The sequence below is a fragment of the Myotis brandtii genome, unplaced genomic scaffold (genome assembly GCF_000412655.1).
Source record: "Myotis brandtii unplaced genomic scaffold, ASM41265v1 scaffold915, whole genome shotgun sequence".
Lineage (NCBI taxonomy): Eukaryota > Metazoa > Chordata > Mammalia > Chiroptera > Vespertilionidae > Myotis > Myotis brandtii.
Genome location: NW_005371769.1, coordinates 1,662,443 through 1,679,860, shown reverse-complemented (window position 1 = coordinate 1,679,860; position 17,418 = coordinate 1,662,443). Strand labels below are relative to the sequence as shown.

General features: G+C 55.5%; 1 protein-coding gene across 1 annotated transcript in view; it reads right to left on the bottom strand.

The window, feature by feature from the left end:
* Window positions 1-17,418, bottom strand: part of TAF4 (TAF4 RNA polymerase II, TATA box binding protein (TBP)-associated factor, 135kDa) — a gene marked incomplete at its 5' end in the record, with an annotated part of 60,807 nt that overhangs the window by 16,217 nt on the left and 27,172 nt on the right. Inside the window, 8 exons of the mRNA XM_005885618.2 lie at window positions 1,384-1,498; window positions 1,837-1,984; window positions 4,169-4,414; window positions 5,136-5,225; window positions 5,794-5,916; window positions 6,509-6,628; window positions 8,680-8,799; window positions 9,994-10,160. Of these exons, the coding sequence (XP_005885680.1) occupies window positions 1,384-1,498; window positions 1,837-1,984; window positions 4,169-4,414; window positions 5,136-5,225; window positions 5,794-5,916; window positions 6,509-6,628; window positions 8,680-8,799; window positions 9,994-10,160 (1,129 nt within the window). The remainder of the gene's footprint in view (window positions 1-1,383; window positions 1,499-1,836; window positions 1,985-4,168; window positions 4,415-5,135; window positions 5,226-5,793; window positions 5,917-6,508; window positions 6,629-8,679; window positions 8,800-9,993; window positions 10,161-17,418) is intronic.

The window sequence follows — 17,418 nt, the reverse complement described above, 5'->3', positions numbered from 1 at the left end:
CCAGGTCGCATCATCAGCCACGCTCAGACCCGCCCAGATTGGCGGGCTGTCCCAGGAGTGCCGTCCACAGCAGAGGTCCTATTCACAGTCACGTCTGCATTTTTCTCAGTGTCTCTTCAGCCTCCTTAGGCCTGGAATGCTCCGAAGCCCTTCCATGATCTCATGCCCTTCACACTTAGGTCACAGGCCACTGGTTTTAACGTGCGTCCTGTTTTCCATCTAACTGATGTCCGCTCATGACAAGATGCATCTTTGGCAGGAGTTTCACACAAGTCACGTCCGCCACCTCCACAGGGCCTGGGTCTTGCTGGTCCCTTACTAGCGTGTCCTCCAAGCACCAGCACCATGGTCCCTGCCCGGCTTCCCCACCACCAGGGTGCTCTGCGCCCACCCCCCCCCTTGTGGCTGGATGTGAGGACCTGTGTGTTTGTGCACCTGTGTGCGCTCTGAAACTGGATGTCCCATTCCTCATAAACTATCAGTTATTCATTTTATGGGCTCCTGGCTTCTTGTCTCTGATGTGAGCACAGTCTGTTCCTATAGACATGGCCAGCAGGAGGGAGGCCACTCTGAAGACCTCTGTCTGTGAGCTCTGACCCCTGCCCGTCCACCCTGAACACTGCTTTCTGACCTAAGATGCGCCGAGCCCACCTCACCTTCCCCTGACCTGGCCGAGGAGTCAGCCTTTTCCAGGCACCCTGGTCACTGCAGGAAAACAGTTGTCAGAAGATGAGATCTGAGCGCCCGGTGCTTGCTACCACCAGGTGTCACTGCTCCCGGCTCCTTGGGTGGGCAGAGCGAGGAGTTTCCACCTGCTACTTCAGACCTGTCTACACTGCACCAGGAGGTGACGCCACCATGTCCCATTCCAACCCGACACCACAGGTCCACTCAGTTCGCTCTGTTCTGCATTTGACTCCCTTCCCTTCCCTGCCAGGGAGAGGCCCAGGCTTCCCCACCTTCCATCCACTCCCAGTTCTGAGCTGCAATGACCTCACCTCCCATCTCCAGCACCTGCCCCCTCCCCACACCCTGGCGCTGCCAGGAGCTGGGCTGCCCAGGCACATGGCCCCTCGCCCTGCTCAGACACTGGCCCGGCTCCAGCCATCTGATGGCTGTGGGGGGGAAGGTCCCATGAAAGCCTTCTGACCCAAGACATTTCCTACGGCTCCATCACGACAGTCACCACCACAGCCCTTCCTTCTGCCCCAACAGGTTAACTCCACCACGAGCAGGCTCAGAGCTGCGCGTCAGAGACCCCATCGCATTCTGAGGGCCCTGAGGTTGAGAGCAGGGCGAGTGAGGCACCCCGGAGGACTGACGCCCTCCGAGTACTGGGCTATTCAAGACCGTCACAATGGCTTCTCAAGCAGAACTCCTTACCGAAATGAGCCTCCCCCGGGCTCCTTGAGTTTATTTTTCTGCGCAGCAGCTGCTTGGGCCGAGACAGCAGAAAGAGCTTTGGTTCCAGGTAATACAGCAGGTTTCACCACCGGGACTGCAAAACAAGGGACCCAGGAACCCCGATGCAGGTGCATGTGCACCGTGCCCGTGCCCAGCAGAGAGTCGGGGAGGGTGTCCCCACCCACTACAATAAGTTCTTAAAAGCAATGGGTTTCTAACCCTAAACCACAGGTATAAGGCTGAATGGCATCTCTCAAGCCTTCACTTGCTGCACCACACTGACAGGGGAAGACTGACCGCACTGAGTAGTCAATGCCACTGAACTGGACACTCAAACGGCTCAAATGGTCACTTTTGCTGTGTGTGTCCCAAAACAGTAAGAAAATTGGAAGACAGGACCTTCAGTGAGTGACCCTGGGACTGCGGCCTCACCTGGCTGCAGTGGGTTCAGCTGGATCTGCTGGGGTGTGGTCAGCACGATGCGGTTGTGGGGCTGCCGGAGGGCCACCATGGGCGTCTGCGTCAGCGTCACCTGCGGGGGCCGGATCAGTGCTCCGGGCTTGGGCGGCTGCTGGATCACCTGAGGCAGAGGCACGTCCCCATGAGCACTAATAGCACCGGGTTCCCAGCTGTCCCCAGCCATCCTCCTGCCATCGCCCCGGCCAGGGCAAGGTCAGGCCGCCAGGACCACATCAGCTTCAGGGCAGATCTGCACCTAGGTGGCCTAAGACCCAGTGTGGGGAGGCTACTTCTCCCGCAGGTCAGCGGAGGTGATATGGCCACCTGAGGCTACAGGTCAAGTTTCTGTTTCTCCTCCACATTTTCTCTAAGAGGTGAGGTGGCCTTTAAACTGGGGGGAGGCTAGATCTCCTACGTCCTGCCCTGAACTGTCCCCCAGACGGCCTGAGCCCGGCCCCGGCGGTGTGCCTGCTCCTCTTCCTGCACGGCCTGCATGGCTCTGTCTACCTTAGACTCCTGCCACTGATCACGTGCTCGCCCTCTGTCTCTGCTCCCCATCTACTCATCTACCTGTCCAGTCAGCCCACCTCTTCCGCGTCCAGCCTCGGTCCGACCTCCCACACAGCAGCACTCCAAATCCTGGCAGCACCGACTATCCCCGCAGGGGCCAAGCGACACTATGGCCCCTTCTAAAGCCACACAGCTACAGTCCATGTGGCCTCGCTCCACACCTCTGGAGCTGAGGGTTTCAAAATCTAGTGTCTGGCCCTAGCCGGTATGGTTCAGTGGCTAGAGCGTCGGCCTGCGGACTGAAGGGTCCTGGGTTCAATTCTAGTCAAGGGCAAATGCCCAGGTTGCGGGCTGGATCCACATTGTGGGGTGTACAGGAGGCAGCTGATCCATGATTCTCTCCCATCACTGATGTTTCTATCTCTCTCTCCCTCTCCCTTTCTCTCTAAAGTCAGCAAAAATATATTTTTTTAAATCCAGTTTCTGAATTTTACAAAGGTAACCTGGTGGGTGTGTTCTGGGGCACGCACAGAGGGGACAGGGTGGTACCCTAGGATCAAACTATTTCTGCACCGACACCTGTGAAAGCCCACGCTGTGCAGGATGAGCAAAGTGACGCGCCTCGGGCCTTCAGGTCAGGTTTAGCCTGAACCTGGGAAAGCTTCCAGTTTTCACATCTACAAGCTTCAAGGAAACCGGTCAGACTCGGGTCTGGCTGCCCACTGCTGACCCCCCGACCCCCCAACACACACACACACACACACACACACACGAATCTGCACAGAACCCGGGGAAGCTGAGTGCAAAAGGGTCCCTGCTGGTCGACACAGCCTCTGTCTAAAGCCAGGGAACACCGGTGGCGTCACCCACACACCCGCACCAAAGGTCAATCTCCGAGAACAAATGGCTTCCCATCAGGCTCTCTTCAAGAGAACCCAGCTTTTGTGAAAATCAGCCCTCAGGGGTTGCCAAACAGGGCAGCTCTGTACCTGCGTCACATGAAAGGAAAGGAAGTCTGCCCCTCGGACTGAAAGGAGCGTGGAGCTGTCACATGGGCACCTCCGGCCCTGACACTACTCACAACCTCCCGCCACCGGGTCAGCCTGCTTCCTCACCACCGATCCAGGCCAAACCCACGCAGGTTCTAACTTGAGCAGGTGAGAGAGCCCCGCGTGGATTGCATCGCCCTCTGGGTTACCATGTTGCACTATCATAAAACACACTACTAAATGCCATGAAGTCTGGGTTGTGTTTTTCTGTAACTGGCTTTAGAGAAACAAAATCTCTTTGAAATTATTTTTAAAGGCCCCCAATCTGCCTATGGGAGCAAAGACAGCCTTTCTCCAGCTGCAAAGCTCAGAACACGGAATCCAAACTGGCAGTAAACGAATGACAGCAGCCTGCCACTCCAGCTCCTGGAGCCACTGAGGCCCAGACTCGCTGCACACCCAGGCCCACACTGTGAAACAAAGGCTCACGCAGCCGCCTGCTCGTCCAACCCCAGCACACACTGTCTATTTCTTGTATGTGAACCACTGCTCCCAATCAAAGGTAATATCCAGCTAAAAGTCACTATAAACTCACCATGTCCCTGTAAGCCAGGATCACCCCCGATACAGGTGCTGGATGGACAGTGGGTGAAAGCCAACACACTAACTTCATGCTACTGAGGAATGAATCACAGAATTGTGGGACCCAGGCTGCTGGCTTAACCATGGAAGATAATGCCCAAGGCTGTCCTGCAGGCTCCCTGAGCCGAGAGGCGGGCAGGGGTAAGGGGCTCTCGCCTGCATACCAGCGGCGTGGGCTGCCCCTGCTTGCCAACGCCAACCTGTGTGGGCTGCGTGAGGCTGATGACAGGGGGCTGGAGGGCGCTGGTCACAGTGGCCGCCGTCTTCCCGGCCGTGCGCTGGACAGAGCTGCTCAGCACCACGGCTGTGAGTGCAGTGGTGGCCTGCGGGGCAGGCGGCTGCTGCTGCTGGCTCTGCTGGATGAAGGCTGCGGAGTCAGGGGTCAGCTGTCTCAAGGCGGGCAAGCTCCTCTGGGTGAACACAAACACAGGGTCGGCAGGCAGCACAGCACGGGGTCCCCTCTCCGAAACTCAGATACACCCCATTCTGAGGTAAAGTTCTTGAGCTCAAGTGCCGGTTTTGCCAGCCAGTGTGCCTCAGTGGGCTGAGTGTGCTCCCCTGCACTAAGAGGCCACAGGTTCGATTCCAGTCGAGGCACATGCCCGGGTTTGCAGGTTCAATTCCCAACAGGGGGCATACAGGAGGCAGCCAAATGATGTTTCTCTCTCATTCATGTTTCTATCGCTCCCTCTTCCACTCTCTCTCTAAAATAAATACAAACTTTTTTTTTAATAGTGTCGGTTTCACAGCTTAGAGATACCTCTGGTGTGGGTGGCAGCCTCCAGCACTCACTGACCCTGAGCCCAGAAAGAGGGAGCAGCACTTCTGAAATGCTCTAAGAATGCTGTGGCACCAGAGATTACCTAAGGGACAACTGCTGCTGTGGAACCCTGGGTCCTCGCTGGGGTGGGTGTCCCATCAGCCCTCACGCTCACGGACAATACGCGGGTTGGCCCTGTGCTTGGAGTGGGACGCCCGAATGCCAGCAGTACTGAGGTCCAACTCCCAGAAAAGCATCTAAGAGGGCACCGCACATTCTGCTGCAGGCGCTTTAGGCTTTCAACACAAGGTGCTAACTGTGCCCACGCTCCCTCAGAACAGCACGGAGGTGGACAAGGGCTTTGCCGTTACCTTCAGGAAAGGCACAAGGTAAGGTTGAGGTGAAGAATTAAGTTCTCGGTACAGCCGGCTGGTGAAATCTTCCGCTTCGATTTTTCCATCCTTAAAAATAAAACTCACATGAAATTCCTGCAGGACTGGAAGTTCGCACACACACCTCTTGAGGCAGCGCTACTCTGGTCTCCTGGTCTCTCTGCCAGGTCTGGGCTGACAGAGGCAACAGGAGAGTCAGTGTGCCCCGTGCTCAGGTGATATGGGCATCCCAGGTGTGTGCTGACCAGCCCACCCCTGATCTCCCTCACCCAGCTGTCACTCAACACTGCCCAGCCCTGACCACATGTCAGGGCATCCTGCCAGGAGCCAGACCATCCTGAGGGAACCTCACTGGCACAGTCAGAGCTGCGAGCACAGGCACAGAGGAGTCATCGCCCCATGACAGCAACCAGCATCCCACAATGGTCTGGCGCCCCTGCTCACCTGCTCCACCATCCCACCGTGGCCAACGTCCGCCATGTTTGGCACCCCCCCCCCCCCCCCCCCCCCCCCCCCCCCCCCCCGCCAGGCCCCAAGCCCAAGCCTCGGGGAGGAAGCCCCGCAGGGGAAGGCTCTGCAGATCCCAGGACAGGCTGCCGTGTCACATGCGGGACAGGGCTGGTGGCGAAGCTCTTACCAGCAGGTGCTGCACCAGCTCCTTCACGTTCGCCGCCGTCTCTGTGGACTGTTTACCGGATGAGGCCAGCTTTATTAACGTAGACAGAAAGTTCTTACATTTCTTCACGTTTTCCATAGTTTCCTGCATTCAAGTAAAAAGACACCTGTGAGAAAGTCTTACAGGCAAATGCCCATCATCACCCTGAGAACTGTTTCTTCTCTAAGTACTCTCCTAGCCTGCTGGTGGGGCATGGCCCCAGCAGGTGCCCAAGGAGCGTGCCCAAGGACACCTGGCTATACAACCAAAAGGGGCCCGGCTCACACTTCCCTCAGCTGCCAATTCCCTCCCTTGGAATGTAACAAGGCAAAAACCACAAAGGTAAAAAGGTGACTCCATCAGATGGTCCCTGCATGCTGTTCATCACAAAGAAGAACCGGCATCTCCCCGATGCACAGTGAAAGGGTTACAGTGCACCACAACTACTAACGCTGACGGAACTACTTAGCAAAGAAACTGGAAAAAGCCGTAAATAAAGTGGGATCCCAGTTTGAAGATTTATGCACATACAGGGAACTACTGAAGTGTAAACCCAAACGGGTAAGAGTGCTGTTCTATAGACGCAATGCACACAGTCCATGAAGGACTGCTTCAAACACTACTGTCTGGGCCTGTCACCATGGGGAGCCCTCTACACACGCTGTCCCACCTGAGGGGTGCACGAGACGGCACTCACCGTGGCAGCTGTGGAGGTGGTGGTGGCCCCCGGGACAGTCCGCTGAGGTGTCCCCGTCTGAACAGCTGTCGCCGTCCCAATCGAAGCTGTCTGGGCAGCACCACCCAGAACAAGCTGAGGCTGCAAGATTCCAAAACACAAGGTAAACAGAGGCTGCAGGCAGCAGCCTTAGGTCTGAGAAGAGAGCTCCCTGTAGGGGTGGGGCCCCCCTGGCCAGGTGTGCTAGGGGACACGCACCCTGAGGACCTGCAGACACGGCGACAGGCCAAGCCTGAGCACTGCTGTCCTCAGCACCTGAGAAGCAGGATGGTGCGTCTCCAGCAAAAACTGATAGAAACAAAGCCCATCGCTGGAAGAACCTGGTGCTCAGGAGTGGATTCTGGAAGTCACATGGTGACCAGTACCAATGGCCTTTTAATAAGCAAACTAGGTCTCATCCTCAGAAAGTTCAAAAAACGAACTGCAATGGGAAATGTCACCACCTGGTCTGTACAGAGCCTGGTGACAAGTCAGCCCTCCTGCAAGGCGGCTCTGGGAGGGAGTGGGCTGGGGTCCTGGCCTCTTCTGCCGCCAGACCAGCCTTTTCCTTGCACTTCAAGAGCGAGTCTCATCATGAAGTATCACTAATGGGGCTGGGAAGCAACAGGAGAAATGGTGGGAGTCGGTGAGGAAGGCCCCTTGCAGAATGAATGGACGGCAGCTCCAGCCTCGCCCGAGGTCAGGCTCCTGACCGACCTTGGTTCTGCAGCAGGGTCGTGATGCCAACATTAACTGGCTTTCTAACTGGTCCTCCAATTTATAATCTAGCTTTCAACATTTTCCCTCCAATTTTTAAAATGTCCCTTTCTTACGACTTCTGAAAGTCGGGGCAGTGCAACCCCTGCGCATGCCTCCGGTGTGGCCTAGTGCCCATTAGGGAGCTGACGCGGCCCCTGTATGGACCCCTCCAAGCTCTCGGGTGTCCCAGTGGCCCCAGGCTGTGGACACCAGCTTTGGGGAGGCCTGGGAGCTGCAGGTGGTGACGGGCTTTACAGTCAGTCTGTCTTCTCTCACTTGTAACATGAAGCATGAGTCATCACTGTTGTCGCCAGCAAACATCAAACTCAAATCTCAGGGAGGAAAGGAGGAGCAAACCATGGCTGCCATCTCGGGGCAGCAGGGCTTCTTTCCTTCACACAGGGGCCTGTCCCCACATTTGCTCCTGCTGGCCCCACCAACTCCCACTCACGAGACACATCCAGACTGCACAGAAGCGGACGCCAAGCTGACCGTGCCTCCTGCTTTCTGGAAACCCTTTCACAAAATGTAGAATCAGATGCACCAACCAGACAGAAGCCCAGGCTGAAGCCTGCATCCTGGAAAGTCCCCCACACCTGGACAACCCTTCCCGTGTTTCAGACAACACTGCCACTCACTGCAGACGCCACAGGTCAGAAAGAGAAGACGAGATCCAGTGGGGAAGAGTGTGGTGCTGGGCTGCTCCAGACCCTCTACCACCACTGTCCCCGCCACCTCTGGGCTATGGTTTCCTCATTCGGAAAAACAGGACAGCACCAACTGCCATGGGGATCAACACAGACCAGCAACGCAGCAAAGAGCCACCCTGGGCCACAAAGACACCTGGTAAAACCTGGCCAACGGTGCACCTGCACTCACAGTGCACGCTCACCAACACCTCACCCCGCAGCCTGAGCCATCTGCTCTGGACACTCTGGCCTATTGGCCCAGCCAGGTCTCCTCTGCTGTGACGGGAAGGGCCAGCCTGTCCGGGAGACCAGAGGCTGAGCTGTCGAGAGCATCACAGCCCATCGCTGTGATAAGGACACACAGTAAGACCTGGGACACAGTCAACGACAGCACTGCCACCATCGGCGCATTCACGGGGAGACAGGTGCACACACAGACTCTCTGCCCTAGGCTTTCCCTGCTCCAGAGATGCCTTACAATCAAATACTGATCAGGTGACCCTTTCCTTCTTCTCTGGCAGGGGCAGCTTTAAAAGTGCTGCTGGTGCTCAAGTCTGTGCCGCTTTGAGGAAGAGGGACCCAGCCACAGTCTGTGCTGTTGTCAGAGAAGAACCCCCTTTTTCTACACCTTCCTCCCAAAACTCTGCCTTGAGTCCCACACCCAAGTCCGTGTCTGGTCCCTGCGTGCAGGACGCCGGGCCTCACCTGCACTCCGGGTGAGCGCTGCAGCGCGGCGGCCGGCTGTACCGTCGTCTGGGCCTGAGACACCTGCTTAATTATGGTCGTCGGGGTCACCTGCCGGGCAATAATAGGGGTCCCAGGTGCCTGGAAAACAAGCAAGACCCATCTAAAAGGGGCAACAGCGTGAGAATTCCCCGCCAACCCGAGCAACCCAAACAATCCAGAACACAGAACCAGTGCTCAAGTGCGTCCACAAGTTCACTCGCAGTTTCCACAGAGCCACCCTAATTCTAAATGTCTGTTTCCAAAGTAAAAGTGCAGGCTCCCCATCTTTGCTACTACAATGAAAATGCCTTAGACTTCTTTATCCAATCAGCATGGTCCTTGAAAAACACATGTATCTGGGAGTGGTCCTGTGAGGACTTCTGTGATCTCGCCCACAAGCACTAAAGAGTGACAATGGCACTAAGAAGTACGTGTCCCCTGGGTCTAAGACCAGTCACACTAGCCCCATGGGAAGCTCGAGTCCTGAGCAAGGTAATGATGAAGTTGGTTTGAAAGGAGATGGACAGCAAATGCTGATGGTCACACGGTGATATGCACAACCAACAGCTAAAGTGAGACCACAGATACCGTACGTCTGCCTCACACTGAACAGAACAGACTGGGAAACTGAGCCGTTCCACTCAGCGAAGGGGCCCTTGTGGGTCTCCCAGCACACGCAGCCGCTGCTGCAGTGCAGGGCGCCACCCAGGGTACGCGCTTGGCATCACGGAGGAGGAGGTCTCCGCTTCAGTCACTAACCACTCACTAGCTTAGAACAGAGGAAGACGCAGTGGACAGGAAAGCCCCGCAGACAGAGGGAATGGGACAGTGCGGACACGTGCCCACAGGAAAGCATGACACAGACAAGGAACCCAGACGGGGGGCAAGCCCTGCATGCTCTTCAGCATCGGAGCCTGCCTCCCGCCATAGTCTCCAGTGCCTGTGTGTGGGGAGGCAGCTCTGTTCAATGCAAGTGTGCCAAGTCCTCTGTGCCTCCCTGATGAGAAGGCCAGCGCTCACGCAGTACCTGCTCTGCCCACTAGCGTAGCACTGCACGTCTCCGCCCAGCCTGGGACCCAGCTCTGTGGTATAAGCACTAGTACACTGTCCACTCCGCAGGAGAGGAAACTGAGGCATGGGAAGGTGGAGTCATGGAGAGAGGGCAGCTCTCAGGGACTCGGAGCCAGCTCTTCCCAGCAGGGCTGTCCTGGACGCCAGGGTTAGCCACCCGGTGGTGGGGCAGGACACCTGCCACACGGCCCTTGGCAGGCACAGGGTGTACGCATGACTCACCTGGACGGTGGAGATCTGGACAGGTGGGGCACTTGTGGGGGTTGCAGGGCGGGGTGCCATGGTGGTCTGAGGCTGGGCCTGGGCGTGGGCCTGGGCCTGCATCTGGGCCAAGGCCTGCTGAGGGATCATTAACAACTGCCCGTTCTCGCTGCGCACGAGGACCATACCTGGGGACAAAGGACATCTGGCGTCAGAGCCCGGGAAGCAGTGGCTCTATGGGGAGGCCTAGCAGCTCTGAGGAGAAACGGGACCGGTGGTGAAACACGGAGTCACCGGCCTCTGACTGACATGCCTACCAGACGGTGCACAGGATGAGGACACGCACAGGGCAGTTTCATGGATTCAAAGAGCAACCAACTGACGCCCAGCCAGTGTGTCTCAGTGGTAGAGTGTGGACCTATGAACCAGGAGGTCACGGTTCGATTCCCGGTCAGGGCACATGCCCAGGTTGCAGGCTCAATCCCCAGTGTGGGGCGTGCAGGAGACAGCTGAACAATGGATGATTCTCTCTCATCGCTGATGTTTCTCTCTCTCTCTCTCTCTCTCTCTCTCTCTCTCTCTCTCTCTCCTCTCTTCTCTCTCTCTCTCTCTCTCTCTCCCCCCCTCCTCTGAAATCAATAAAAACATATTAAAAAAAAAAAGCAACCGAGCCTTCCTTCTGTAAGCCAAGTACCACGGCTCTGCCAGCCCCACTGTCGCCCCACAGCCACCCCACAGCTGCCCCACACTGGCCTCGGCATGCACCCACTCCAGAGGAAGCCGGCGGGGACGCCAAAGGCCTGGCAGAGTCCCCACAGGCACACACGCTCCCCGACACAGATTGCCAAGTGCTCAGGAGGTGGCGGTGTCGAAGAGAAGTCAGAGATCCCGCTGGAGCCGCAGACCCCAGCACTGCCCAGCACAGTTCCCTCCATCCTGCCCCCACTGGTCCTGTGACCAGGGGCAGCTGGGGCCTGTCCTGGGAAACCCCAAACAAACTTCCCCTCCAGCACATGGACCCTGTGGCACCCAGGCACCTCACCTCTCTAGGTGTGGGCAGCATGGTGCCCATGGCTGACCAGAAGGGGGCCTCACAACACAGACGGACAGAGAGAACCACTCACACAGCACATGCTTGAACTCCATCACTGGAAAGCAAATCCAATCATGCAGGTTTAGCATTAATTTTAGCTTCAAAAACCAGCAGCAATCATAGCACAGACGCCATCAGACACATAACACAAGTGTCTAAGTTCACATTTAATTCCATGACAATCAATGATGGAGCTTCGAGGAGAACCTGCACTCTTCCTCTGGTGGGGCCTCAGCACACCACTGGCCAAGCCCCGTCCTCCCCTCGGGCACAGCTGGAAAGGGTGCCCTTGGGAAAGGAAAAGCCAGGGCGAGGGCGTCCTGTGGGCATCATACCCTCCTGAGTCTGACCGATGACTGAGAAGAGCCTCTGAAGGTGCTGGGCTCTGGCTCCTTCAACACCCATCAGGTCATCAAGAAACAACAGGCTTCTCCCTGGACTCACACCTACAAGGCTTGATCCAAAAGAACCACCTTTATGCCCACGAACATCCCTTTTAAAGTAAACCATGCTGAAATTACAAAAACAAAACAAAAACCAGGCTGTGGAAATCCCCCAAACCAGGGATGTTAGGCAGGCAAGGCAGTAGCTGGAGACAGCCATGCGGGCCACCAGAGCTGGGGTAGGACATCGGGGACTGCCCAGCCACTACTCAGGTCCACACTCTGCTGGAGCCCACAGAAGAGAAAACATGGTGAATTCCCTGATGCCATCCTCCCAAACCCACCACTCACTCATCACACTCCCTCATCCGTCCACGTGGGAGCCTGCTCCTCCCTTCTGGACACCAAGAGTCAGCACTGGCAGGACAAGGACCAAATGAGCCTTAGCAGTACCCACCGCTTAACACCCAATGTCACCCTTGGTAACATGGCAGTTGATGTATATACTCTAATTAGCAGATGCTTTGTTGATTAAAAAGGTACATCCACAGAAAGTTAAAGAAATATTTAAAGAATAAATATTCATGAAACTGCAGTGTGGTTTAAAAACTAATGAAGTAAGACACCCTTTCCAGGACTGGCTTTTCTCAATAAATCTCAGTTCCATTCATAAAAAAAATAAAAATAAAAATAAAAACTAATGAAGTAAAAGTATAAGTAAACATATGCTGTTGGCAAATTGCCTGTCGTTAGAACAAAGGTCAGGAAAGGGATCACAGGTCCTACCAGAGTGATATGACCTTAAGCAGGGAACGCAGCCTCTCAGGCACTGAAAGTATCTGCGAGCCAGCCAGTGTGGCTCAGGTGTTGGTTGGGTGTTGTCCAATGCACCGAGAGGTTGCTGGATTCAACTCCTAGTCACAGCAACAGCCCAGTTTGCAGGTTCGATTCCCCGTCAGAGTGTGTACTGATCAATGTTTCTCTCTCACACCAATGTCTTTCTCTACCTCTCCCTTCCTTTCTCTCTCTAAAATCAATAAAAACATATTTATACATACATATCCTCCTATATAATAAAAGGGTAATATGTAAATTGACCCTAACGGCAGAATGACCAGAAGGACCGCTGGACCAGTCACTATGAGACCATTGACCACCTCTTGGTCCCTTTCCCTGGCCGGCAGGCTCTGATAGCCTGATGGCAAACGGGGAACTGGGGGTGGGTGGCGGGAGACGCGGGCGGCGCCAGGCCAAGGCCCTGGTGTGTGTGTGTGTGTGTGTGTGTGTGTGTGTGTGTGTGTGTATCTCCTATGTAATAAAAGCCTAATATGGAAATTGACCGAATGACGAAATGACCGGTGGAACAACCAGTCGCTATGATGCGCACTGACCACCAGGGGGCAGATTCTCAATGCAGGAGCTGCCCCCAGCCCGCAGGCCCCAGGCCAGCCAAGGTGGGTGCCAGTGGGCCCCCCCCCATCACCCCACTGGTCACCCTGCAGAGGGAGGCGACCAGCAGCAGCGGGGGGCAGGGCCGGTGAGCGGGTGGCACCCGGCCAGCCAAGGCGGGTGCCAGCGGGGGCCTCCTGATCGCCCCGCCGGTTGCCCCACAGATCAGCCCTGATTGCCAGCCAGGCCTAGGGACACTACCCGTGCACGAATTTCGTGCACTGGGCCTCTAATATATATATTCTAGAGGCCCAGTACACAGGATTTGTGCACTTGTGGGAGGCATGGCCTGCGGGGATCAGCCCGCTGTGGGAGCGCCACTCATCCCGGTCAGCCGAGCGGCGCTCCCACTATGGGAGTGCACTGACCACCAGGGGCAGCCCCTGCATTGAGCATCTGCCCCCTGGCGGTCAGTGCGCACTGTAGCGACCAGTCGACTGGTTGTTCTGGTCGTCCTACCGTTCGGTCACTGGGCTTTTATTATATAGAATATCTGTGAGTGGATAAGCAAGAGAAATGACAAATGCCCCTGGACATACAGGCAATGCAGGAGGCTGTAGAAACAACTGCTCTAACCTAAAGGCAAACTTGTGGCTCCTTAGGGGAAAGAAAGTTTGTTTGCATTCGTGGGGGGTAGGCCTGTAGGCTGTAATGGGGTGTGCTTTCCTCTGCCTTCCCTAGATATAATGTATCACAATCACAGGCAAAAGTCAGACACACTGTGATGGCCTGGGGAGCATCCCAACACCAACAGCTACATCAATGCATGTTTTAATGACATTATCACAGTTTGGGATCTCGTGAACTGGTTATAATCACTCATTTCAAACAGACGCATAGCACATACTAGTACAGTATCTATTCATGCAAAAGCAAAAAATACATCTTTGCTTCAAAATGCAACTGAAGAATGTTAGAGAAAAGGTTGTGAAGAAGCAATAGCCTGAGTTCACAGACAGCTCCTGGCTGGGGACATCCATCTGTCCTACTCCATCAGCGAAGGAACCCTGCAGGTATGGCCCACTCCCACCTTACAGATGGGGCCACCGAGGCCAGCGGAGGAGTGATTTCTCCCAGAGTGCCCAGGGCAGAGGCAGGCACACCCCAGTGCCTCCGGCTCCACACATACCCTCTGGGCTTCACTTCCACAGTGACCAAGGAGGGCTGTATACCATGGGCCATATTCTTCCAACCTTTAAATTGGGAAGGAGAAGGCCACACCTCACACAGTAAATAACTTCAACTTCAAAGGATCCCTCAGATTCACCTTCCCACCAATGTGGCCGATTCCAGGTCAATTCCCAAACGCAGTTAACAGGGATGCCAGAGTGTGGCCTGGGACTTTGCTGAGTGATCAAACCACCTCCGCCCGGCCACCCTCCCTCAGCCCACGGAGCCTTCCTTGTCTCCCTCCTCTGTACTCGGGCCACCCGAAACCAGAGCAGCCCATCTCCACGAGGAGTCGTCATGATGCACCCCGATCAAGCAGACACAAGACAACGAGGGTTTCGTTTTGTTCATGATAGAAAACAACAAGAAATGAGGAACCAGAACCTCCTGAAACCCCCTGCCCTTTGGTTACCAGGTGCACTCATCTTTCTTCCACTCTGTCCAACGTTCACATTGCCGTGTGTGCTTTGATAACTGTGAAGAAAACTGAGGCCATTTTGTTGATGTTCAGTTTTTTATTTTCTTCTTTTCACTTCTTTTTTTTAAAAAACATATTTTTATTGATTTCGGAGAGGAAGGGAGGAGATAGAGAAACATCAATGATGAGAGACAATCATTGACTGGCTGCCTCTTGCATGCCCCATACTAGGGACCGAGCCCACAACCAGGGCATGTGCCCCGACCAGGAATCAAACCATGACCTCCTGATTCATAGGACGTCGATCAGCCACTAAGCCACACTGACCGGGCTTCTTTCTACTTCTTGTATCATAAGTAATTCCATGTCATTCAACATTCTTCAAGAACAATTTTCAGTGGCTACAAATTTCATCCAAAATGTATTTTTAATGTCCTTCTTGGTGAAAACTCAGGCTGTTTCCCTTGCTCGTTATCAGGAAAGCTCCAGTTTTAAAGGTACATGTGCTGCCTCACACCCTCCTCCGGCAGTCAGAGAGGTGACACTGCAGGCCAAGACCGAGCTGTGCGAGCTGCGCGAGCTGCTCACTGGTACAACAGGGCCCTGACAACCACCTGTTTGGGAGGCCAGCGTGGCCCCACCAGGGTGGGATGTGGCACCAGCAGCGCAGCGGGCAGCCCAAGGCCACCAGGCCACTCCCATCTCCACCCAAGCACAACCACTAGGTCTTAAGGACTGAATGAGCCCTCCCCTCCCTGACTCACCAGATTTCAAGGAACACTCAAGTGTTCTTACCCAGTTACAGCTTTTCTGATCCTTCTCATGCCAATGTTTTACTGTATCCGGAATGAAAATCTAGGTCAGCCCAGCTGCACTGCACAGTGGCCAGGCATTTTTGGACTTGCCTGGGCCTCCACCTGGAAGAATCCCGCGTCACACGCGTCAGCATAAGTTTACCCGCCACAGCCCCTCACACACGCTGTTCTCACATGCGGTTCAGGGGCTCCCCCAGCCCTGGGAGGGCACATCACCTGGGAAAATGGCCCAGGCGTAATGACAGGAGCAGGGAACAGACCCCTGCACTCACCCTCACCCCCATGAAGGTCCCTAGGCTGTCGCCTGTCAGACAGCAGAGAATCTGCAAAGACAATGGTACAAAAGGCAAGGCCTCTGCAGGGAAACATGGGCAGAAGGAAGCTGCCCCTGAGCACTGACGCTGACACCGAAGCAGCCAGGAAAGGGACTGTCTGAAATACACGGAGAATCTGCTCTGAGGCTGCCCCGCGGAGTCCTGACTGCCCAAGAGGGCTCTCGAGGACTTCCCTGTGGGGACGGGAGGAGGAGTCTGGACAAAGCCAAGAGCCCAGGAGGACAGCTACCCTCAGCCCACAAAGTCCTTCCCACCAGACTGTCCTCCTCAGTTCTGTGCTTTCAGAACAGGATACAGTGTACTTAGCAAATACACTTCTACACTGGTTTACCAAAAACCCGATAACTTCACCTTTACAACAGCTCACATCGTGCGAGGCACAGTGGTGAGCACACGTCACGTCACCCCCTGACTGGGAAGAGAAGCACCACAGATCGGGAAGTGCCCCGGCCCCTCCCTCTCACCCCCCAATGGCTGCAGGGACCCTCACTCTCCACCTCAGTGGCCCTGCCATGGTTTGTGACCAGTCTGCTCAGGCAGAAACCACAGCCCCCTGCAACTCGCAGTCAGGCAGGGCTGTCCATGTGTCACGGCCACGACCTCCACGATGGCCAGGCCCTCCCACAGGGCAGGCCAGTGCTGCCACTGCTTCAGCTGAGGCTCCAGAAGTGGACCCAGGACCCCCAGGCAGGGCCTGCTCCAGCCTCCACCCTGCTCAGTGGAGAGCTCTCAGGTGACCTTGGCAACAGCACAGGGTTCTGTCCTCACTGCCAGCGTGCGGCTGTTTCCAGCCCTCGTCCCACCAGGGCTGCTTTGGGCCCTGACACCTCCCCACACACATGACTTTAGGAATTTAGCTCCTAAATTCTCTTCAAGTACAAGTTAGCTTTAATTGACTAATACACTTTGCTAAGATTACAAAATTATCAATGTGAAAATGTGCTTACATGTAACATACAATTCAAGCGAGTGAGAGTGAAAGTGTATTTGACTATGAGAGTGTGTGTGAAAATGTGTGTGTGAAGGTGGGTGGGTGAGTTAGACTGAATGAGGTGATATGAGTGGGTGTCAGTGGGTGAGTGGCTGAGTGAGCGTGAGTGGGTGTGAGTGAGTGTGTAAGCAGCTGGTGCTGGACGCAGCGCTGTTGTGAACTACCACCGAAAGCTCCTCAAGATCCACCGGACGCCCGTGCCCACAGTGCGCTCGCTGCACACTGAAGATGTGGAAGCCACATGGCGTTTTGCCTAACAACCCCAAGAGCACATACCAGCACAGGCTGGAACCTGCACACGCCCATCCATGTCAGCTGTGGATTAAGTTGCTTAGATAAAATGGTCAGGACAGGTGAATCGGGGCGAGTACAGAGCTGTCCCCTGGAGGCCTTTTGTATGAGCCTGAAGTCTGTCAAAATACAAACAAGCCAGAACATGCTTTGCTCTCTAGGGACATAAACTCAGGTGGCAGGAGCGGGGTTTGGGTGGGGGCAGGGGAGGTGCCGGCAAGGCAAGCACGTGCAGTCCCAGTGCCTGACTTATGCTGGGGCTTGGTGATGAGTCCCTAGTGGCCAGACCCCTGCTATCTCGGTACCCTAGGACCTCGTACCCCCAGGCACACACAGTCTCAGTCAGTCAGTCCTGGGCTTGGCCCCTGACCTCCAGGCCCTGACAGTCAAAGAGAAAACACCTTCATCAACCAGAGGACTGTAGGTGGCCAGGGGTCAGCCAGGATCTGGACAAGCAGGGAGAACAGAGTGCTATGGGTGCGTGAAGATGACGTGGGCGTG